The sequence below is a fragment of the Stegostoma tigrinum genome, chromosome 5, assembly GCF_030684315.1.
Source record: "Stegostoma tigrinum isolate sSteTig4 chromosome 5, sSteTig4.hap1, whole genome shotgun sequence".
NCBI lineage: Eukaryota > Metazoa > Chordata > Chondrichthyes > Orectolobiformes > Stegostomatidae > Stegostoma > Stegostoma tigrinum.
The window spans coordinates 117,123,651-117,144,119 of NC_081358.1; the positions used below are offsets into that span (position 1 = coordinate 117,123,651).

A 20,469-nucleotide genomic window follows, 5' to 3' on the forward strand; every position below is an offset into this window, starting at 1 on the left:
GGAACATCGTACACCCACTGTCCTGCTTCGTGATCGGCGGGAGCAAGGGCTACCCGACCTACACAGGGCAACCCAAAGTCTGCCATGCCTTTGGTAGGTCAGGTCACATGGTGGCCGACTGCAAAGCCACCATCTGCAGGAACAGCAGGGAGGAGGGACACCTTGCAAAGGATTGCCCACAAGAGAAAAGCTGCAACCTTTGCGGGGAAGCCGGCCACCTCTATAGGGCATGCCCGTGGCAGGGGACCACCTACGCCCAGGTTGCTGGCAGGGGCAATGCGGGGCCAGCCCCCCCGGAGGAGAGAAAGTCACCAGGGCCCTGCAAGGACCCCCCTAATGTGCAGGAGGGCCCAGCCCTGCAGGATGGACCCAAGGCCAGCAAAGCGCCCCTGCAGGCTCCGCTTCCCCCCCCCCCCCCCCCCGACAACCCGGAGTCGATGGAGGACGCGACAGGTGACCCAGGGGAGTGGACGACAGTCTGGAAGGCGAGGAGGAAGGCGCGCCGGAAGGCCCCAGAACCGCAACCATCAGGCGGGAAGAGGCAGCTACAGGGGGCTATAAGAGCTCCTCTGACGAGGGGGATTTGGAGGAGGCCCGCCCAAAGCAGAAGCTAAAGATCTCCAGAGAGAAGGAAAGCAGCACCCCGCTTCCAGGTGACGGGAGGCGTCCTGAGGCTCCCTCTGACACCCAGTCGCGTGCTGCTGGGGCCCTGGACGGCCCCCTGGAACCTTCAGGCGGGAAGCAGGAAACAGCGTGTCCCCAGCCTGACCCAGAGCCGGACTCTCCTGCCTCCGTACCCCCGACAGGGGGATGCCACCCGGAAGGCAGCACGGACGGTTTCCTGAAACCGGAGAGCATCCAGCAGTTCGCCCGGGCAATGGGCATGAAGGGACAGATGGAGGGGCTGGACCTTGGACTTGGGGAGGGTACTGCGGTCACTGCCCACAATGGGGGTACGAGTTGCGCAGCGTCAAGTCCACCGCGAGATGTGTGTCCACGTTAGCCTACATGACCACCGTCAAGGCAGACCTTCTGTTTCTGCAGGAGTGCGGGACGCCGCACCTCGGCAGGTACGGGAAATGGTCCGGCGCCTGGACCTGTGGGCCTTCGATCTGGTCGGGGGGTAACGACTGTCGCTCCTCAGGCCTGGCTATTCTGCTGCGGGGGCACAACTTCACCATCTCTCACGTTCAGGACATTAACGCTCGCAACTCTTACCCCCATTGTGGGCAGTGACCGCAGTACTCCGTGACATCGACCCCCATCGACTGCAGTACCTCCGCGAGGTGAGGGGCCAACAAGCCTCGCTCTTCGCCGTGGAGGCCTCCAGGATAATCTTCCAGTACAGGGTCCGTTCTGTGGAGCAGGTCGAGAAGTGCTCGTGTTTCTTCTTTCAGAAGGTGCACAAAGAGAGCTCTGTGCTTAGCCGGCTGAAGGAGGACGACGGCTCGGTGACGTCGTCTCGGCCCGACGTTTTGAGGATCAGCAGATCCTTCTATGCCGGACTGTACGACACGAAGCCCACGGACAGCACGGCCTCCGAGTCGTTCCTGTCGCCTATCACGGAGGTCTTAGACGACGGCATGAGGGAGTGACTAGACCGGCCGATATCCCTGGACGAGCTGACCAGAGCCCTCAAGTCCTTTGAGAGAAATAAGACTCCCGGGAGCAACAGCTTACCGGTCGAGCTGTATTCCACTCTGTGGGACCTGGTCGGCCAGGACCTGCTGGAGGTGTACGATAGTGCGCTTCGGGCAGGGGAAATGTGCAAGTCCATGAGGAAGGGCATCATCACCTTCTTTTACAAGAGGAAGGGGGAGAGGGAAGAAATTAAGAATTGGCGTCCCATTTCATTATTGAATGTGGACTACAAAATCCTGGCCAAAGTCATAGCCAACCGGGTCAGGTCTGTCCTGGAGTCAGTGATTCACCCTGACCAAACCTGTGCTGTGCCAGGCAGGAAGATCGCTGAGAGCCTCGCGCTCATCAGGGATACGATCGCCTACGTGCAGGACAGGAGGGTGGACACCTGCCTCGTCAGCCTGGACCAGGAGAAGGCCTTCGACAGGGTCTCTCATGCTTACATGAGGGACGTCCTCTTCAAATTGGGGTTCGGGGAGGGCATCCGCAATTGGATCCGGCTGCTCTACACCAACATCGTTAGCGCAGTCTTGATCAACGGGTGGGAATTGGACAGTTTTCTCATCAGATCTGAAGTCAGGCAGGGCTGCCCGCGCTCTCCTGCCTTGTTCGTGTGCTGTATGGAGCCCTTCGCTGCATCCATCAGGAAGGACATGAGCCTGAAGGGCATGACTATCCCAGGCAGCGGAGGCCTTCAGGTCAAGAACTCCCTGTGCATGGACGATGTCGCCGTCTTCTGCACCAATCGTCGGTCGGTGAGTAGGCTGTTGGACATCTGCGGTCAGTTTGAACTGGCCTCGGGTGCCAAAGTCAATAGGGGTAAGAGCGAGGTCATGCTCTTCGGGAACTGGGACGACCGCTCCTTCATCCCCTTCACCGTCAGGACAGACTACCTGAAGGTGCTGGGTGTTTGGTTCGGTGGAGCTGGGGCGTGCACTAAGACTTGGGACGACGGTATTACCAAACTGAAGCAGAAGCTGGGCAGGTGGATGCTCTGGGCCCTCTCCATCGCGGGTAAGAACCTGGTTGTCAGGTGCGAGGGGCTTTCGGTACTGTTGTATGTGGCGCAGGCCTGGCCTATTCCCTGGACCTGCGCCGCTGCGGTCACTCGGGCCATCTTCCACTTCATTTGGGGGTCGAGGATGGACCGGGTCCGCAGGGACACCATGTACAAAGACCTGGGAAATGGGGGAAAGGGCGTACCGAACGCCGCCCTTGCCCTGACGGCTACCTTTGTGTGCGGCTGCATCAAGCTGTGCGTAGATCCTCAGTACGCAAACACCAAGTGTCACTACTTACTGAGGTTCTACCTGTCCCCGGTGTTGCAAAGGATGGGCCTGGCCTCATTGCCGTGGAAAGTTCCGAGTAGTTGGACCGTCCCGTACCACCTGTCCTTCGTGGAGAAATTTTTGAAAGGAAACACCTTTGACCACAAGGCCGTCAGGCAGTGGTCAGCACGTAGTATCCTCGAGACCCTTTGGGAAAAGGAGAGGGTGGATCCCGTCGTGTGGTTCCCCACGCAGACTGCCAAAGTCGTTTGGCAGAATGCCTCATCGCCAGAACTTTCAAACAAACACAAGGACATTGCTTGGCTGGCGGTGAGTGGGGCTCTGCCAGTGAGATCCTTTATGCATGCCCGGAATCTCTGCGCCACCACACGCTGCCCTCGAGGTGGCTGCGGGGGGGACGAGACTGTCGATCACCTCCTTCTGGAGTGTGCCTATGCGCAGGAGGTCTGGAGGGGGATGCAGTGGTATTTGTCGAGGTTCGTCCCGAGCAGCTCCGTGACGTGGGACTCCGTGCTCTACAGGCTGTTTCCCAGGACGCACACTGTGAGACCAACATCAACTGCGCCTGGAGGACTATCAATGCAGTGAAAGACGCTCTTTGGTCTGCCCGCAACTTGCTGGTCTGCCAGCTGAAAGAACTGACCCCAACCGAGTGTTGCAGACTGGCGCACTCCAAGGCCCAGGACTCTGAGCTGAGGGACTGGCTAAAGCTTTGGGCAGCTTCTGCCAAGGCGTGGTGGGGGAAGACCACCGTATGAAACCCCTCGTCCAGAATAGAAACAAGGGCCCTATTTGGTAACTGGGCCCAGATGGCGCCTTCCCCAACTGGTCAGGGGGCCAACGGGGACTGTGCGGGGAGACGACTGCCGGGGTATTTTCTTTGCTTTGTTTTTTTTTCTTCTTTGTTTTTGTCCTTTAGTTGGTGTATGTACCCCCTGGGTAACCCGGAGCGGCTTGCATGACTAGGTAGGTGTATAAATGTTTTATTTTTTGTACATTCTATGAATAAAGTAAATTTTTTCAAATAAAAAAAAGTGACGGAACGTCTGAAAATGAACCTTCCAGCTCAGCGAGCAAGCTCACATCCAGAACCTCAACCTGAGCTACAAATCTTCTCAAAATTTGCTATTTTCTATTGTCTTTCAATGTTTTTCCGAACAAAGCGCATCATGTCACACTTCTGTGAATTAATTTCATCTGCCACTTATTCATCAACTCCACTGCCTTGCCAATGTCCGTTTGGAGTTCCATAGTCCTCCTCACAGTTTATAGTACTTCCAAGTTTAGTGTCATCCGCAAACTTTGAAATTATCCCCTGCACACCAAGATCCACACTATTAATATCTAGCAGGAGATGCAAGGGTCCCAATACCTTCCCTTGAGGAACTCAACTACAAACCTTCCTCCAACATGAAAAATATCCATTGACCATTACTTTTTGCTTCTTAACCCAACCAATTTTGTATCAATGTTGCTACTGTCCCTTTTAAGTTTTTCCTCAAGCCTGCTGTGTGACATTGTATCAAAGGTTTTCTGGCAATCCATGTACAGCAATCAACAGCATTACTCTCATTGAACCTTCCTGTTCTTTTTTTATTGCAAAAATGTACTTTATTTATTAAATATCTTTATGTACATACATAGTTAATGAAGCAGTTCTGTACTGTCTTTTCACATGAAGAGCAAACAAACATTGGAATTTGGCACTCTCTGCATTTTTTTTACTGATGCAGGACGATATTTACATACAGTTGAGGCACCAAGATGGTCTGATAGCTGAACAGATCCCCATTGTGCTTTGGCAGAAAGACCTCACATGGTGGTCTTTCTCCACTGCACCCTGGAGGTAGCTGCCCCAAGCTTTAGTGTGTCCCTCAGCACACAGTCCTGGACCTTAGAACGTGCCAATCTGCAACACTGTCGAGGTCAGCTCTTTATCCTGGAAGACCAACAAGTTTCAGACAGACCAAAGAGCATCATCCACTGAGTTGATGGTCTTCCAAGCACAATTGATGATTGAACCTTTCCACTACCTCTTCAAAAACTCAGTAAGTTTGTTAAATATGAGTTGTCCTTTAGAAATCTGTCCTCACTCTTACTAATCAGCCCACCTTATACTATGTGATTACTAATTCTATCCCGATAATTGTTCCCAAAGGTTTCCCCACTGGCAAAGTTAATTTAACCGTCCATAATTGCAGAGTTTATCCTTGCAACCTTTCTTGAACAAGGTTGTAAGGTTTCAATTCTCCAGACTTCTGGCATCTCCCCCTCTTCTAGGAAAGACTGAATGGTTATGGCCAATGTAATTTATACCCTCACTTGCCTCAAAATCCTTGAATACATTTAATTTGGCCTTGGTGCTTTGTCAATCCTAAGTGCTAATAATCTATCCAAGACTTCTATCTTATTAATTTTGTATCTTAATGACAAAGTTTTCTCCTCTATCTCCGTGGCTTGGGCAGCATCCTCCTGCTCTGTAAATATTAATTTAACACCTCTGCCTCCGTGCATAAATTTCCTTTATAGGTCTAATGAACCCCACCTCTCGGTACCAGTTTCAGGTTTTTTTTTCTCTCAGGTTTCCAGCTTCTGCATTATTTTGGTTTTGTTTTGGAGCTGCCCCATTGATTCACCAACCACTAACTGGCCTTTGGGTCCGATCACTCTGTTATGGGATAACCCAATCTAGATTTTAACACATGCCTAAAGATTGGTAACTTTTTAAATCCTTCCTCAATCCTATTTAATTTGAATTTCTGAAGTCTATGCAGGACACCTTGCTTTTGCAAGACTTGACAGTGTTTTGTATATTTGACAGACTCTAGGCTGTGAGAGTGTTGCATCATGGGGGTTGGGCTAAGGATTGTGGAGGATTTAGAGCCAAACAAAATTCATTACTGACAGCATCCATTATCACCATTGTATCAGAAAGGGAAGCCTGTTGATCGTTGAGCTTCTGTCTTTACTGTATAATTGCTGATCTGTTATTAATTCACATGGTAGCACTTTTTCTATTCTTCAGTGTTTCTTTCATGATTCATTCCTATGATGTGGGTGTTGCTAGCTGGACCAGCATTTATTGCCCAACCCTAATTGTTCTGAAGTAGCTGGCTCTACCAGTCTCCCAGGCTGTGAGTTCCAGATTCCCACCACCAACTGGGTGAAAAAAATCTTTCCTCACATCCTTTCTTAATGTCCTGCTCCTTACCTTAAATTTATGCCACCAGTCATTGATTCCTCCCCCCCCCGCCAAAGAAAAAACTTTCTCCCTTTCTGCCCTATCAATGCTTTTCATCATTTTACATTCTCAATCATGCCCCCCACTCAGTCCCCTCTGCTCCAAGGAAAACAACCCCAGTCTTTCCAATCTCTCTTTATAACTTGGTATGCTCTGTCCAAGAGTATAAGAAATTACAGAGAATTGTGAACACAGCACAGTCCATCCAGCCTTCCATCCATTAACTCTGTCTATCCATCCCACTGTCTCAGGAAAGCAACCATCATAACCAAAGATTCCTCCCACCCCAGTTATACTCTCTTTCACCCTCTTCGATTGTGGAGAAGATACAAAAGTTTGAAAACATGTACCAACAGATTTAAGAACAGCTTATTCCCTGCTGTTATCAGACTTACGAACAGAGCTCTCATATTAAAGTTAATCTTTCTCTGTAGAGGTAACACTATTCTATATTCTGTTCTATTACCATTATGTACATATGTAAAGTACCATTTGTCTGCTTAGCACTCAAAACAATACTTTTCCCTGTGTCTCGGTACAAGTGAGAAGAAATCAAATCAAATCAAATCAAATAAATTAACGTAATTCTACCATAACTGAATAACAAAATCGACTTGTTGGGCTGAATGGCCTACTTTGCTCCTTTGTGATCAAGATGGTGGCAGCGGAGTAGCCTACTTCCAGGCTCCTGAGCCCAGGTCTTGTCCACTCTGTCTACTTTCCATTTTTTTCCCCTACTTTTCTCATTTTCTTTCTTCTTTTTAGCTTTTGTTTCTACGTACCTTCTGGGGAGAGCTCAGTCATGGCAGCATCAGCAAGAACAGCATTGATGAGAAAGGGAGCTACTTTGGGGCCCAGGCTGTGGAGGCAGCTGGTGAATGTGGAATGGGACCCTGGCGGATGGCGGCGAGGAGGCAGCTGGCAGACGGGCAAGCATGGGACCCGGCCATTGCCTGCTACATTGGCAGATGCAGCGGAGAAATGTGGCACCTGAGGAGCGGTGACTTCAACGTTGGTTGGGAATGGTACTGGCAGCAGCAAAGCAGTGGCAGAAGGGTTAGGGTCTCTCTGTAAGTCATATCTTTTAAAGTTTTTAATAGTCTTAAACTGTTCAAAATGGCACCGGATCATGGCAACAGTGGAAGCTATTCACTGTATCTTTCACTGTAAACACACATGACAATAAAACCATTCATTCATTCATATGTCTTATCATCTGATATGTTATTCTCATTGTACATCACATTGTTAAATTTTCCAAACATTGTAAATTGTCCCAAGATGCTTCAAAGGAGAGTAAACAGACCAGGTTTGTCGATGAGAAATGTCTCAGGAGATGCAGGAGGAAATGACCAGAACTTGTGGATAAAAAGCATTTTAAAGGATGAGACAGAGTTGGAGAGATAGAAAGGTTTTGGACTGATGTTATGGTCTAGGCAACTGACATTTTCGCTCCCAGCTCCCTAATTAAAATCGGGGCAGTGCCAGAGGTCAAAGTTGTCATTGCCTGGCATTTTGTGGCCCAAATTTTATTTGCTGTTTCCTAGCCCAAGCCTAGATTTTGCCCAGGTCTTGATGTATTTGAACCTGGACTGCTCCATTTTCTAAGAAGTCATGAATGGTACTGAAACATTGTGCAATTATCAGTAAACAATTCCACTTTCAATCTTAGAATGGAACGATTTTTATTTATGCAGTAAGTTCCCTTCCCACTCCCCATTCCTGAAGAAATGTCCTGACTGGAAGTATCAACTTTCCTGCTCCTCTGATGCTGCCTGGCCAGCTATGTTCCTCCATCTCCACACTGTAACCTTTATCTTTCTGCTTTAAGTGATAGTTTATTTACAGTGACTAATTAGGGATGGAATGTTAGTGACTGGCATCTATTTAGAAACCTACCACCTCAATGAGTTTTGCAACATAAAAGCCAATAAATTGAAGAGCTCAGTCAACTTTGATCTTTCAGAATTGAAGTTAATTAGAATGTGCAAGCAAATTACAAAGAGTGCTATTTGGAAATATTTGAGAGGGAGCAAACAGGACAGCCAAAGTTGCTCGCTGGGATATAGACTAGAGATCAGCGAAGAGACTGGTTTGTGAGATATAGGGAGGGAATTGAGAGAGAATTGTTCATTGTGGCTGAGTGTAAGGGGTAGAAGGGGTGTAGGGGATAGGGTTAGGATTAGCCTGTTAGGGGTGGTAAAGGCAGAAACCGTCGTAACATTTAAGAAATATTCGGACATAGTCTTGCAAATATATGGACCAGTGCTGAAAAATGGGATTTAAATCCCAAAAACAGAAGTTGCTTGGATAAGCTCAGCAGGTCTGGCAGCATCTGTGAGGAAAAAAAAATCAAGAGTTAAGGTTTCGTGTCCGGTGACCCTTTAGATACATGCCTGTTTTTGACCTATGCAGATTCAATGGGCTATTGGGTCTTTTTTCTGTGCGGTGGATCTGAGTGAGTGAGTAGGCTCACAGCTAGTACATTCACTAGAGAGCGACGGAGAGACTGGAGTGTGAGATATAGGCAAAGAATTGTTAATTGTGGTGAGGCGGCTGTAGCTGGGATTCACACTAGAGTGCAGTAGAGAGAGTGGTGTGCATATTATATCTATATATAGTGAGAGAGAGGAGTCAGCCGTTCTGAAAGCTGCCCGAGCGAAGGGGAAGGCAATGGCCGGCTCGGGCGAGAGGAACAGACAGCAGACGATTGAAGAGTACCTGGAAGCGGCCGTACAGGTGGCTCTGGAAGCCGGCCAGGTGAATGACAGGCTGGGGGAGTAACTCAATTAATGTAACCGGAGCTGATCCAGGCATGAGATGTCTTTATAATGGCACTTTATGGCCGGAGAGGCCGCTGCTGATAAAACAAAAGTGGGTTTGATAGTTTCATTGAAGTGAGTATTGGATTTTTAACCCAGCGAAACAGGATCTAGTGCTGTATAATCATCTGGTAGGCCAAGGAAGTGGGGGATGGGGAGTTGATTAAAGAAAATGTAATTGTTATTAATAGGCAAAGACATTTCCAATTCAGTTGCTGTATGAGGGAGCCCAGTTTTAATGTTTCTCCTCTAAGCCATGACTGCACGGATTGTCAGACCCATAGCCAGCCTGGGAATGAGTGGGCAGGCGATTCAAACATTTAAAAAAACGTTAAGGAGGTACAGCTTTCTTGGTTGTAAGCCCCGCAACAAAAACCGTGAAAGCTGCTTCCGCTACCAGTCATCTCAAACGTGCTGAGAAATCCCCAGTCACTGTCAGAATGAATGTCAGAGAGACCTTGAAATTAACCTGCAGCCCCCCCTGCAGTTCATGTTCCAGATTTCAACCTCCTGCACAAACCCCACCAGCATGGTACGGTTATTGAAGTCTGTAGGAAGATTCGACTCCCCATGGTGGGATTTTCACTCTTCCTGAAGAGCATTGGAGGGCGGGGGGGTGGGGATGAGGAAATTACAAGGATATCTGAGGGGTCACGGCTAGAAGGATCGGCCTCGCCATTTTACAAAAGCTTAAGGGTGTTTTTTTAATGATGGGGGTTTGCTATGCAGGGCCATGCCTACTCGTGTGGAAATGCCCCTAACTGTTAGAAATAGCAAGTGGTTACCTTTAACTTGTGTGGGGAATTCATGGGAACGGCTGCAGCGTGAATCTGCTCTCACAAGGAGTGGCCTATGTAAATATCCAGGGGCAAGGTACGTGGCGGAGGGAAGAAGACAGAAGTGTCGTAGGAATGGAGAGGGTGCAAGAGAAATAAGACCAGGCAGAAGGCTCGTGTGAAACACACATTTTCTGGATTAACACTGGATTTGCCCCTTCTCATTTCCACTTCCTCCTGTAATCCTGTGCGGTTTACTTCGCAATCTTCTCATTTAATTGGTTTAGGAGGAGCACTACTGCTTCCAACTGTTCTCTCAGGTCCCAGATCCCCAGCTCTTTTCAGCCAATAGAAGTGGGGAGGTGGTATGTTTTGTGATAATGGGAACTGCGGGTGCTGAAGAATCCAAGATAACAAGATGTTGCTGGGCCTGTTGTGTTCATCCAGCTTCACACTTTGTTATCTTAGGTGCTATGATTTGAAGGATTGTTAATCCAGAAAACTCAGCTGGTGTTCTGGGTACCTGTGTTTGAATCCTGCCACAGCAGATGGTGGAATTTGAATTCAATTAAAAATCTAGAATTAAGAGTCTAGTGATGACCGTGAATCCAATGTCAGTTGGAAAACCCACCTGGTTCTTTAGGAAACTGCTACCCTTTATGTGGCCTACATGTGACTCCTAAACCACAACCAAAGCCACTGTAGCTTCAGTCTTAAGTAACAGGAAACAACTGTTTACAATATGTGTTAATGACTTGGAGGAAGGAAGTGAAAGTTCTGTAACCAAATGTAACCTTCTGGACATTTAGGGATGGGCGATGAAAGCTGGCTCAGCCAGTGATGCCCATACCCCATGAATGCATTTTTAAAAAAAACTGAAAGGGCTGCAGATTCTGAATATCAGAAACAAAAACAGAAATTGCTGGAAAAGCTCAGCAGGTCTGAAGCTTTAAGAAAACTTTAAGAATCCTATATATTTCAATAAGGTCGCATCTCATTCTTCTACATTTCAAGGAGTAGAACCCCAACCTGTGGAGAGAAATCAAAGTTAACTATTCCGGTCCAGTGACCCTTCCTGAGAAAACTGGAGTAGTTGTATTCAGTATCAAATCAGGATGAAAGCGAGTCCGAGGGAGGAAAGCAATTCTATTAAGACAGGAGGAAAGTGATAGAAAGAAAAGGTAATTCTTATTAAAAGTTTAGTGTTCCATTTAAAGAAACACAACAACAGCGAAAACCTATGTCACATGTGTAGCTTATTCAATGCAGAGAGGTTGGCTGGTAATAATTAAGGTGTCACACCATTAAAATTGTAGATGTTCATTTTAGCCTGAGGCCTAAACTTTGGGACGACAGTTGTTTATCCACTGTACACATACAGCAATCTTATGCTGTTCATTGCCTCTCAAGCTCAAGTCAGATAGTGAGTTGAAAACAGAAGGAATTGCAGAAACTTGGCAGTTCTGGAAACATCTGTGCAGTGAGAGAATGGAGTTCATATTTTGAGACCAGTATCACTTCAGAGAGTGAGTTTTTTTTGTGACACAAATGAGAGGCACATCTCAGACAACCTTAGTGAATTGGATCTGCCCACATCCAAAGCCACCAGTGCTTCAGCCATAAGTAACAGCAAGCAACTGTTTACAATATATATTAATAACTTGGAGGAAGGAAGTGAAGGTATTGTCATCAAATTTGTAGATGATGCAGAAATATGTGGAAAGACAAGTTATGAGAGGGATACAAACACTTTATAAAGAGATATTGATAAGTGGGCAAAAAGTTGGTGAATGGATTATAAGGGTGGAAAGTGCAAGCTTGTTCATTTTGTAAAAGAGAACAGTATTACTTAAATGGAAAAACTGCAGAAAACTGCATCACAAAGGGACTTGGGAGGACTTGTGTACAAAACTCAGAAAGCTAACACACAAGATCATAAACAGGAGCAGGAGTAGACCATCTGGCCCATTGAGCCTGCTCTGCCAATCAATAAGATCATGGCTGAGCTTCTCATGGACTCAGCTCCACTTCCCCACTCGCTCACCATAACCCTTAATTCCTTTACTGTTCAAAAATCTATCTTTGCTTTAAAAACATATAATGAGGTAGCCTCAACTGCTTCACTGGGCAGGGAATTCCACAGATTCGCAACCCTTTGGGTGAAGACGTTCCTCCTCAACTTAGTCCTAAATGTCTTTTGAGGCTATGCCCCCTAGTCCTAGTTTCACCCAGCAATGGAAACAACCTCCCTGCTTCTGACTTGTTTATTCCCTTCACATGGGTGCAGCCGATATTAGGAAGGTTAATGGAATGTTTGCCCTTATTTCAATGGGGTTCAATTTGTAAGAGTAGGGAAGACTGACTGCAATGTACAAGGTGCTGGTGAGACCACATCTGGAGTACTTTAATCTCCTAGTGAAACAAAGATATTGTTTCCTTGGAGACTGTTCAGAACATGCTTAGTAGGATATGGAAGGACTGTGTTATGAGCAAAGGTTAAACTGGTTGGGATTCTACTCTTTGGAATGTAGAAGAATGAGATATGACCCTATTGAGATATATAGGATTCTTAAGGGGTTGACAGAGTAAATGCTGAGAGGATGATTTCCCTCATAGGAGAGTCTAGCACTGGAGGTCGTTGTCTCAAAATTAGGGGATGCCAATTTAAGATTGAGATGAGGAAGAATTTCCTCACTAAGGACTAAGAGTCTTTGGAACTGCTTGCCACAGAGCTGTGGGGGCAGAATCTGTGTCAAGGGTTGAGATAAAGAGTTACATCAACTCTTGATCAGTAGATCAATCAAGTCTATTGTGAAAGGATGGGAAAATAGATGTGAAGAGTGTGTCAGATCAGCCAGCATTCTACTAAATTGCAGAGCCAAATGGTCCACTCCTGTTCCTGTTTCTTATGGTCAAATGCCATTAGCCTTATTTCACCAACAAAAAGTGACCCTGACTTTATGCAGTTTCTTTGTGAAAATCTGCCAGTTCATAGCTCTTTCTCTTTGTACAATGAATTTTTCCAGATGGAGAGAATGCCATGTGTTCCATAGTGAACATGCTGATTTGAATACAGTGGGTGTTTCAGTCAAGCTTGGATTATGAACAAACTTGCTGGAGGAAAAAACTTGAGATAGTAGGAACTGCAGATGCTGAAGAATCTGAGATAACAAGATGTAGAGCTGGATGAACACAGCAGACCAAGCAGCATCAGAGGAGCAGGAAAGTGATGTTTCGGGCCTAGACTCCTCTTCAGAAGAGGGAAAATACTTGTCATGGCTGGTAGCCCAATGTTGAGTGCCTGCTTCGTTTTTAAAATAGACATACGTATATATTGCTATGGTGCAGCGACCAGAATTGGGCACAGTATTCCAGCTATAGCATTACTACTATTAAGTACATCATTTGAGATGTCTAAAATAATCAGAGGGTTAGATAGGGTGGATAGGGAGAGCCTTTTTCCTAGGATGGTGACAGCGAGCACGAGGGAGCACAGCTTTAAATTGAGGGGTGAAAGATATAGGACAGATGTCAGAGGTAGTTTCTTTACTCAGAGAGTAGTAAGGGAATGGAAGGCTTTGCCTGCAACGGTTGTAGATTCGCCAACTTTAAGTACATTTAAGTCGTCATTGGACAAGCTTATGGATGTACGTAGAATAGTGTAGGTTAGATGGGCTTCAGATTGGTATGACAGGTCGGCACAACATCGAGGGCCGAAGGGCCTGTACTGTGCTGTAATGTTCTATATATATCCAGATGAAAATTTCCTGAGGTGTGGGAGGTGAGTAATAAATGTAATTTAATTCAAGAGCAAAAGAAAATTACTGTAATAATGTCCTTTAAACACTGTATCTTTGTTCAAAGATAATTAGGGAAGCATTAAGAGTTGAAAAGCGAGTGCAGACAAAGTCATCAGCAGCAGATCTCGTAACAGAAACAGACCAACTTGTTGAAAATCTGATCATCTCGACTCTAAGTAACAAGTTTCCTTCACACAGGTACGTAGTTTTCAATGACAGCGTAGGTCCCAAAAATGACACAACTGTTTTTGTCCTCCTCCCACATTAGATGCAGATCCAGTCGTATTCTCAAAGAAGATGAAGCTTGGGCTGGCCAGTAGACCAATCTCATTCAAATAAATGCTTGGTGTATTTGTAAATTGCTGCAATGTTTACTCAAGTCTAAATGTTATGCTTTCTCTGGATGGTTATGACTCCAATGAGCAGCTTGGGTTAAAACAAGTTATTGGAAGGAACTGCAGTTTTTTTTTTGCATTGTATATAATTGGCAAGTGCAACATTCACTCCCTGTCACTGGCTAGAAATGTTCAATTGCTCAGCTCGCTTAATTCAGGTAACAGGGAGAAGCACATTTATTTCATATAAAGAAACAATTCCCAGATTTGACAGCATTGCCTCTGCAAGCCAGTGTCAGCTACAGGGAAATGAGAATAGGTCCTAAAGTTCCTCCAACCTGCTGTACCATTTCAATAAGTTCATGGCTGATCATATGCCTCAACTACACTTGGCCACCCCATTCCTTTGATTCACTTTAATTTACAAAAGCTATTGTTCAGAAATTTCGAATATACTCAAATTCTGAGCGCCCGTAGCACCTTGAGATAGACAATTCGAAAGATCTATGACCCTCTATCACAAGAATGATACCTGGACTTCAGGGGTTAAGTTATGGGGAGTGATTGTACAAATTAGGGAACAAATTTGTTTCTCTAGTATTTAGAAGGTTAAGGGGTGATCTAATTGCAGTCTTCAAGATATTAACAGGAAATGACAGGGTAGATAAAAATAAATGACTTCTGATGGTTAGAGATTCTACAACTAAGGCGCACAGCCTGGGAATTAGGGCAAACCATTCAAGAGAGATGCTAGGAAGCACTTCTAAACACAAAGGGTGATAGAGCTTTACAACTTTCTTCCACAAACAGCAATTGGTGAAATACACATCATTTTAAAAAATGAATCAGTACAAAAATTCAAGATAATAAAATGTGAGGCTGGATGAACACAGCAGGCCCAGCAGCATCTCAGGAGCACAAAAGCTGACGTTTCGGGCCTAGACCCTTCATCAGAGATCAGTACAAAAATTCAGTGTCTTTTGCTTACCTGGTATTGCTTAATTTTGAGTTCAACACATGAATATTGAAGTGACCAATTCCAAATTGGTGGTAAATAGTTTTGATATGAACATTATGAGCAAATATTAGAGTTAGGGGCAAGAGTACATCGCTCACCCTGAAGGCCTGGCCCACCATTTAATCAGATGATGGGTGATCTGACTATAACCCGAGCCTTATTTGCCTGCCTTCTCTCTATATCATTGAAATCCACCGTTAATCAAGTACCTTCTTACACAGAAGGGAACTTGCTGCCGGGGAAGGTAGTGGAAACAGATACTGTAGTGACTTTTAAAGGGCATCTTGACAAATACATGAATAGGATGGGAATAGAGGGATACAGTTCCCGGAAGGGTCAGGTGTTTTAGTTATGATGGGCAGCATGTCGGTGCAGGCTTGGAGAGCCATAGGGCCTGCTCCTGTGCTGTAATTTTCTTTGTTCTTTGTAACCTGCTTAACTTGGCCTGAAAAACGTCCAATGATCCAGCCTCCACCACTCTTTTTTTCGGGGGGTGATACCGCAGACTTGTGCTTTGAAAGAGAAAATTCTCCTGCTCTCCATTTTAAATGGGAGATCACTTATTTTGAAACTGTTCCCTAGTTTGAGTCTCTCTCGTAAGGAGAAGCATCTTTTCAGCACATGTGTTCTCGGGTTCCCCTCTGGATCATAAATAATTCAATAAAGGTTACCTCTCAGCTTCCTAAATTCCTTTTGAATTCGGGCACGACCTGCCTAACTTTTGTTCACATGATAACCAATTCATCCCAGGAATCATTCAAATGAACCTTCCCTGAACTACTTCTACTGCAATTTATATCCATTTGTAGACTCCTTTTTATATTTTTATTTGAGGGTTTTTTTTTAGATAGAGCACTTTATTTTCTTTCTTCCTCAGATCACCCATGTTTTTTCTAATATATTAAAAAACACACATATATTGTACATAAATGAGATGAGAAAAGTCACCTTGGTGAATAGGCTTTATTAGGGGCATTTTCCTGGTGGTGGAAAATAACATGTGTGCCCGAATAGGCAATAACAAGCAAAGCCTAGGGGCATTGCTGACATCAAAAAAACAGAGAAAAAGTGAGGGACGGAACTAAATCAAAATGGAGTTAGCATGGGATGGGGAAGATAACCCCCCCCCCCACCCCCTCAGTGCCCACATCTCTAATAGTGGTGAAATAGAGTTAGTGGTGGACACCACGTGCTCCGTCTCCAAGGCTGAGCTCAAAAATAACCCTGGAAGTGGGTCAGGCAGTTGACAGAAATGACGGCCTCCATGGCCCACTGCCTGAAGACCTGTTTATAGCCAGCCTGGCCAGGGCCAAGAGCAAACCCATGAGGAGATCCTCCAATCTGCCCACACCCCTCTAACACTGGGTGCCCAGAGATCAGGAGGATGGGGCAGAAGCACACCTGAAAGACACAACAAAACGTTCTTCAAATAACTAAAACGGGCATGTAAATGCCCACGTCCAGTGTATACGTGGTGCAAAGACTCCTCAGTGCCACAAAATAAACAGTTGGGGTGGCAGTCCATGAACCACCACAATTTGTGGCTATAACCAACTGCTACGTGCAACATCCTCTACCCCAGGCCCCTGATAGAAAGAGGAGGTCTCCCATGTAGATTGCCCTGCACTGGGATCCTCACCACCCAGTGGTAAGTAGACATGCGAGGCACCATCTGGGCAGCAGATGGATGGTGTAACTGTACAACAACTGCCTCTTTGCGAGGTGAAAAGACACGCCTTTTCTGGAGGTGGCTCAGGTTGACGGTTGCAGGCCCCTGAAGGAGGGTCGGGACCTTGGGGCCAAAGTGAAATTCCACCCGAGCAGGGGCGCATGCAGATGGGATCCCACCACGCACCTGAGCATCCTTCAACTGGTGTATGACATCGAGCCGGAGCAACACCTTTTTCAGGTGACTTCAGCCACAAGCTGGAAGTTCCCTGCTGCCTTGCTGGCCAATTCCTGGAGCATATCCCCCAACTCTGGTCAGCCCCAATGCCATGGCCCTCTCTCTGCCAGCCATTCAAAGTCGTGATTGTGGAGGTGAGGCTTCCTGAGCAATGGCTCACTGATCCCAGGCCCCAAGATGACTTTCCATATTAAGCAGAGGTTCACCTGCACATCTGCCAATGTGGTATACTGTATCCACTGTACCCGGTGTGGCTTCCTCTACACTGGGGAAACCAAGCGGAGGCTTGGGGACCACTTTGCAGAACATCTCCGCTCAGTTCGTAACAAACAACTGCACCTCCCAGTCGTGAACCATTTCAAGACCCCCTCCCACTCCTCAGATGACATGCCCATCCTGGGCCTCCTGCAGTGCTGCAATGATGCCACCCGAAGGTTGCACGAACAGCAACTCATATTCCGTTTGGGAACCCTGCAGCCCAATGGTATTAATGTGGACTTCACAAGCTTCAAAATCTCCCCTCCCCCCACCGCATCCCAAAACCAGCCCAGCTCGTCCCCGCCTCCCTAACCTGTTCTTCGTCTCACCTATCCCCTCCTCCCACTTCAAGCCGCACCCCCATTTTCTACCTACTAGCCTCATCCCGTCCCCTTGACCTGTCCATCCTCCCTGGACTGACCTATCTCGTCCCTACCTCCCCACCTACACTCACTTTTACTGGCTTCATCCCCGGCCCTTTAACTTGTCTGTATCCTCTCCAACTATCTTCTCCTCTATCCATCTTCAATCCGCGTCCCACTCTCTCCCTATTTATTTCAGAACCCTCTCCCCCTACCCGATTTCTGATGAAGGGTCTAGACCCGAAACATCAGCTTTCCTGCTCCTAAGATGCTGCTTGGCCTGCTGTGTTCATCCAGCCCCAGACCTTGTTATCTTGGATTCTTGAGCATCTGCAGTTCCTGTTCTCTCTAGCTCACTGTCTGTTGCTGCTACTCCTGATGCCAGAAAGGCCCAGTGTGAGTCCACCATGTTCTAAACACTGATCAGCACCTGGTAAAAGACAGGCAGTGTCCCGAGGGTGACTTGCAGACCCTCACGGTCAGGACCAAAGTGTCATAAATATGGTTGCAAGCCCGGAGCGAAAAAAATACATCGCCAAGGCACACCATCTAGCAGGAGCTCCCGCGTAAAGGTATCATTGCACACTCTGAAGGAGTGACTCCCTTTCTGTCCTCTGTTCTATGTTCTATCTTTTTAAAGCATCAGCAAATTTAGCTACAACTGTTTTGTTCCCTTTATCCTAGCCATAGATATAGATTGCAAATTGTTTAATCCCAACGCTGATTCCTGTGGTGCACCACTTCTTAGAGTTGCAAATGTGAAAATGCCAAAAAGTTGCCAAATACTCAAAAAAATGAATTGAATCTCAGCATCTTGGTTTTCTAGTTTACAGCCCATCAGTTGTAAAACTCAGTTAACTGTGCAGGTGCCACCAAAATTCCAGCAACAAATACGCAAAACTTTGCACTAACCATCACTGAGTAAAGTATGATCGTCCAAAGGAAGACCTTGTTAGAATTATATAATTCTACGATTTATGAATCAATTCATAGTGAACTAGTCTGTCTTTTCTCAGCAGTCTCGGAGCTTTCATGCTGATTTATTACATAGAAAATCTGGAATGTATTGGCCTAAAGAGCCAGTCTAAACCAACATGCTCCCTGCAATGTGGTGACTGGAGCTATGTGCTATACTCCAGCTGCAGCCTAACTGGTATGCTGTATAGTTCTCCCAAAACCTCACTGTTGGTAACATTCTATGTCCTACCAGGCTCCCTGTATGAGTGGCTTATACTTGGGGTCGTTTGCTGCACTCGTCCCCTTTTGATGAATGGAAACTTACTAAATCAGTATATGGTTGTCGGGATGATGATGCACTCCATCCCCTGCAGTGCCCACTGCTCTTTAAAAGCCACTATTGGTGCCCGTGGACACACATGCTCCCTCTCAATGTGGGCAGTCGGGCACAATGAGGCAGTCGGGCACAATGAGCCACTCCACAGATTGCTGCATGGACCTGTGAATCTGCTGAGTTAAGGGCCTGTCTAATTCTCAATAACAAGGAATAAATCACTAGACAGTCTTAACAAAAAGAGATACCACCTTCCACGACAAGGTGATAGGAATAGGTGCAATTACCATGAACCTTTCATGCATTATTGCAACTATCAGGAACTGTGGATGGAATGTCAATCTCCATTAGGACCTGGACCAAGACTTGCATGATTCTCTACCAAAGGCTGTTACATCATCAGGCTGGGAGAAGCTAATGAAACTTCAATGTTGAGACTTTCAGAACTATAACCTTATACAACATCTGTCCCCAAGCTGTTTAATGTTAATGTTTAAGCAGTACATTTATTTTTACTGTTTACCCCCCACCCCCAACTGCCCACAAATCTGCTCTTCACAAATGCCGGATATCTGGCCTTTGCTCTGTTCTTCCAGAGCACATTCCCTTCTATCTTGGAAAATTGGGGGGTCTCTGACTTAAGGACTGTGTACCTTGGATCTCAAATTCTGTAAATCATTTGTCCTCTGGTGGAGTCTTTTATCTCTCAGATTTCATAAATTCTTCAGAGATAGTGGCTGAATTAGGCCATTCGGCCCACTGAATTCTGCTCTGTCATTTGATCACAGCTGCCATGCTCCTCATCCCCATTTTCCTGCCTTCTCCCCATAACCCTTCAACCCATTACCATTTAAAAATCTGTTTAACTCCTCCTTAAATTTACTCACTGTCCCAGGATTTACCGCACTTTGGAGTAGTGAATTCCACAGATTCACAGCCCTTTGGGAGATGTAGCTTCTCCTCAATTCAGTTTTAAATTTGTTACCCCTTATCTTAAGGCCTTTTGTGGAGGATATAATTCCTGCTAAACCCAGTAGTTGGCACATTATCTTTTATATGGAGGTCTCTTAATTTCCTTCACAGGTAAATTCTTCTCTGCTAATTTAGGTATGACATGGGGTGCTTTAATTTCATGAATATCCATCATTGAGGACAACAGCACAGTTAAAACACATGCTTTCTTCCTTGTAGTATCCTAGTCTTCTGGACCAATTGCTTTTTGATTTGAATAGTGTTTTTTTTGTTTTTTGGTGTCCTGGGCTTAAGACTAGTTTCTTTCTTTTGATGTGTCCTGAAGTTATGGGCGTGGGCCTTGGCTCCAAGGAGTCATTTATGGCTATTTGGAATGGAATCACTCACCGTTGTGATCTTAAGGTACTTCTGCAATGTTGTCTTCTGCTGATCACCATATCATATTAGGCTCTGGGTGCCAACCACTGGTGGCTTGTGGTTAGGGTAGTTTGCTGCTACCAATTCTCCTTTCGAATTGTCAGTGATAAAGGATAAACAAACAGAGTCTTAACAAGAAGAGGCACTTGTCATGCGTAACATGGTGTAATTTATGACCTGACAGTGTCACAATTTCACTGGAAAGAGTGCACAAGAGTGCCCCAGTGTTCCACAAGCCATCACATAATATGTAAATGTACGAAATCCCAATGTAATCCCCAAAATGTGTTATGTGCCTGACTGCTACGCAGGATAAAAGTAATTCACACCAGGTTTCTTTG

The 20,469-nt window shown here is 46.0% G+C and overlaps 1 protein-coding gene across 1 annotated transcript in view; it reads left to right on the forward strand.

The window, feature by feature from the left end:
* Positions 1–8,720: 8,720 nt before the first annotated feature.
* impa2 (inositol monophosphatase 2) overlaps positions 8,721–20,469 on the forward strand; it is a 34,811-nt gene continuing 23,062 nt past the window's right edge. Inside the window, exons 1-2 of the mRNA XM_048529051.2 lie at positions 8,721–8,931; positions 13,634–13,767. Coding sequence (XP_048385008.1) covers positions 8,845–8,931; positions 13,634–13,767 — 221 coding nt within the window. The 5' untranslated portion in view covers positions 8,721–8,844. The remainder of the gene's footprint in view (positions 8,932–13,633; positions 13,768–20,469) is intronic.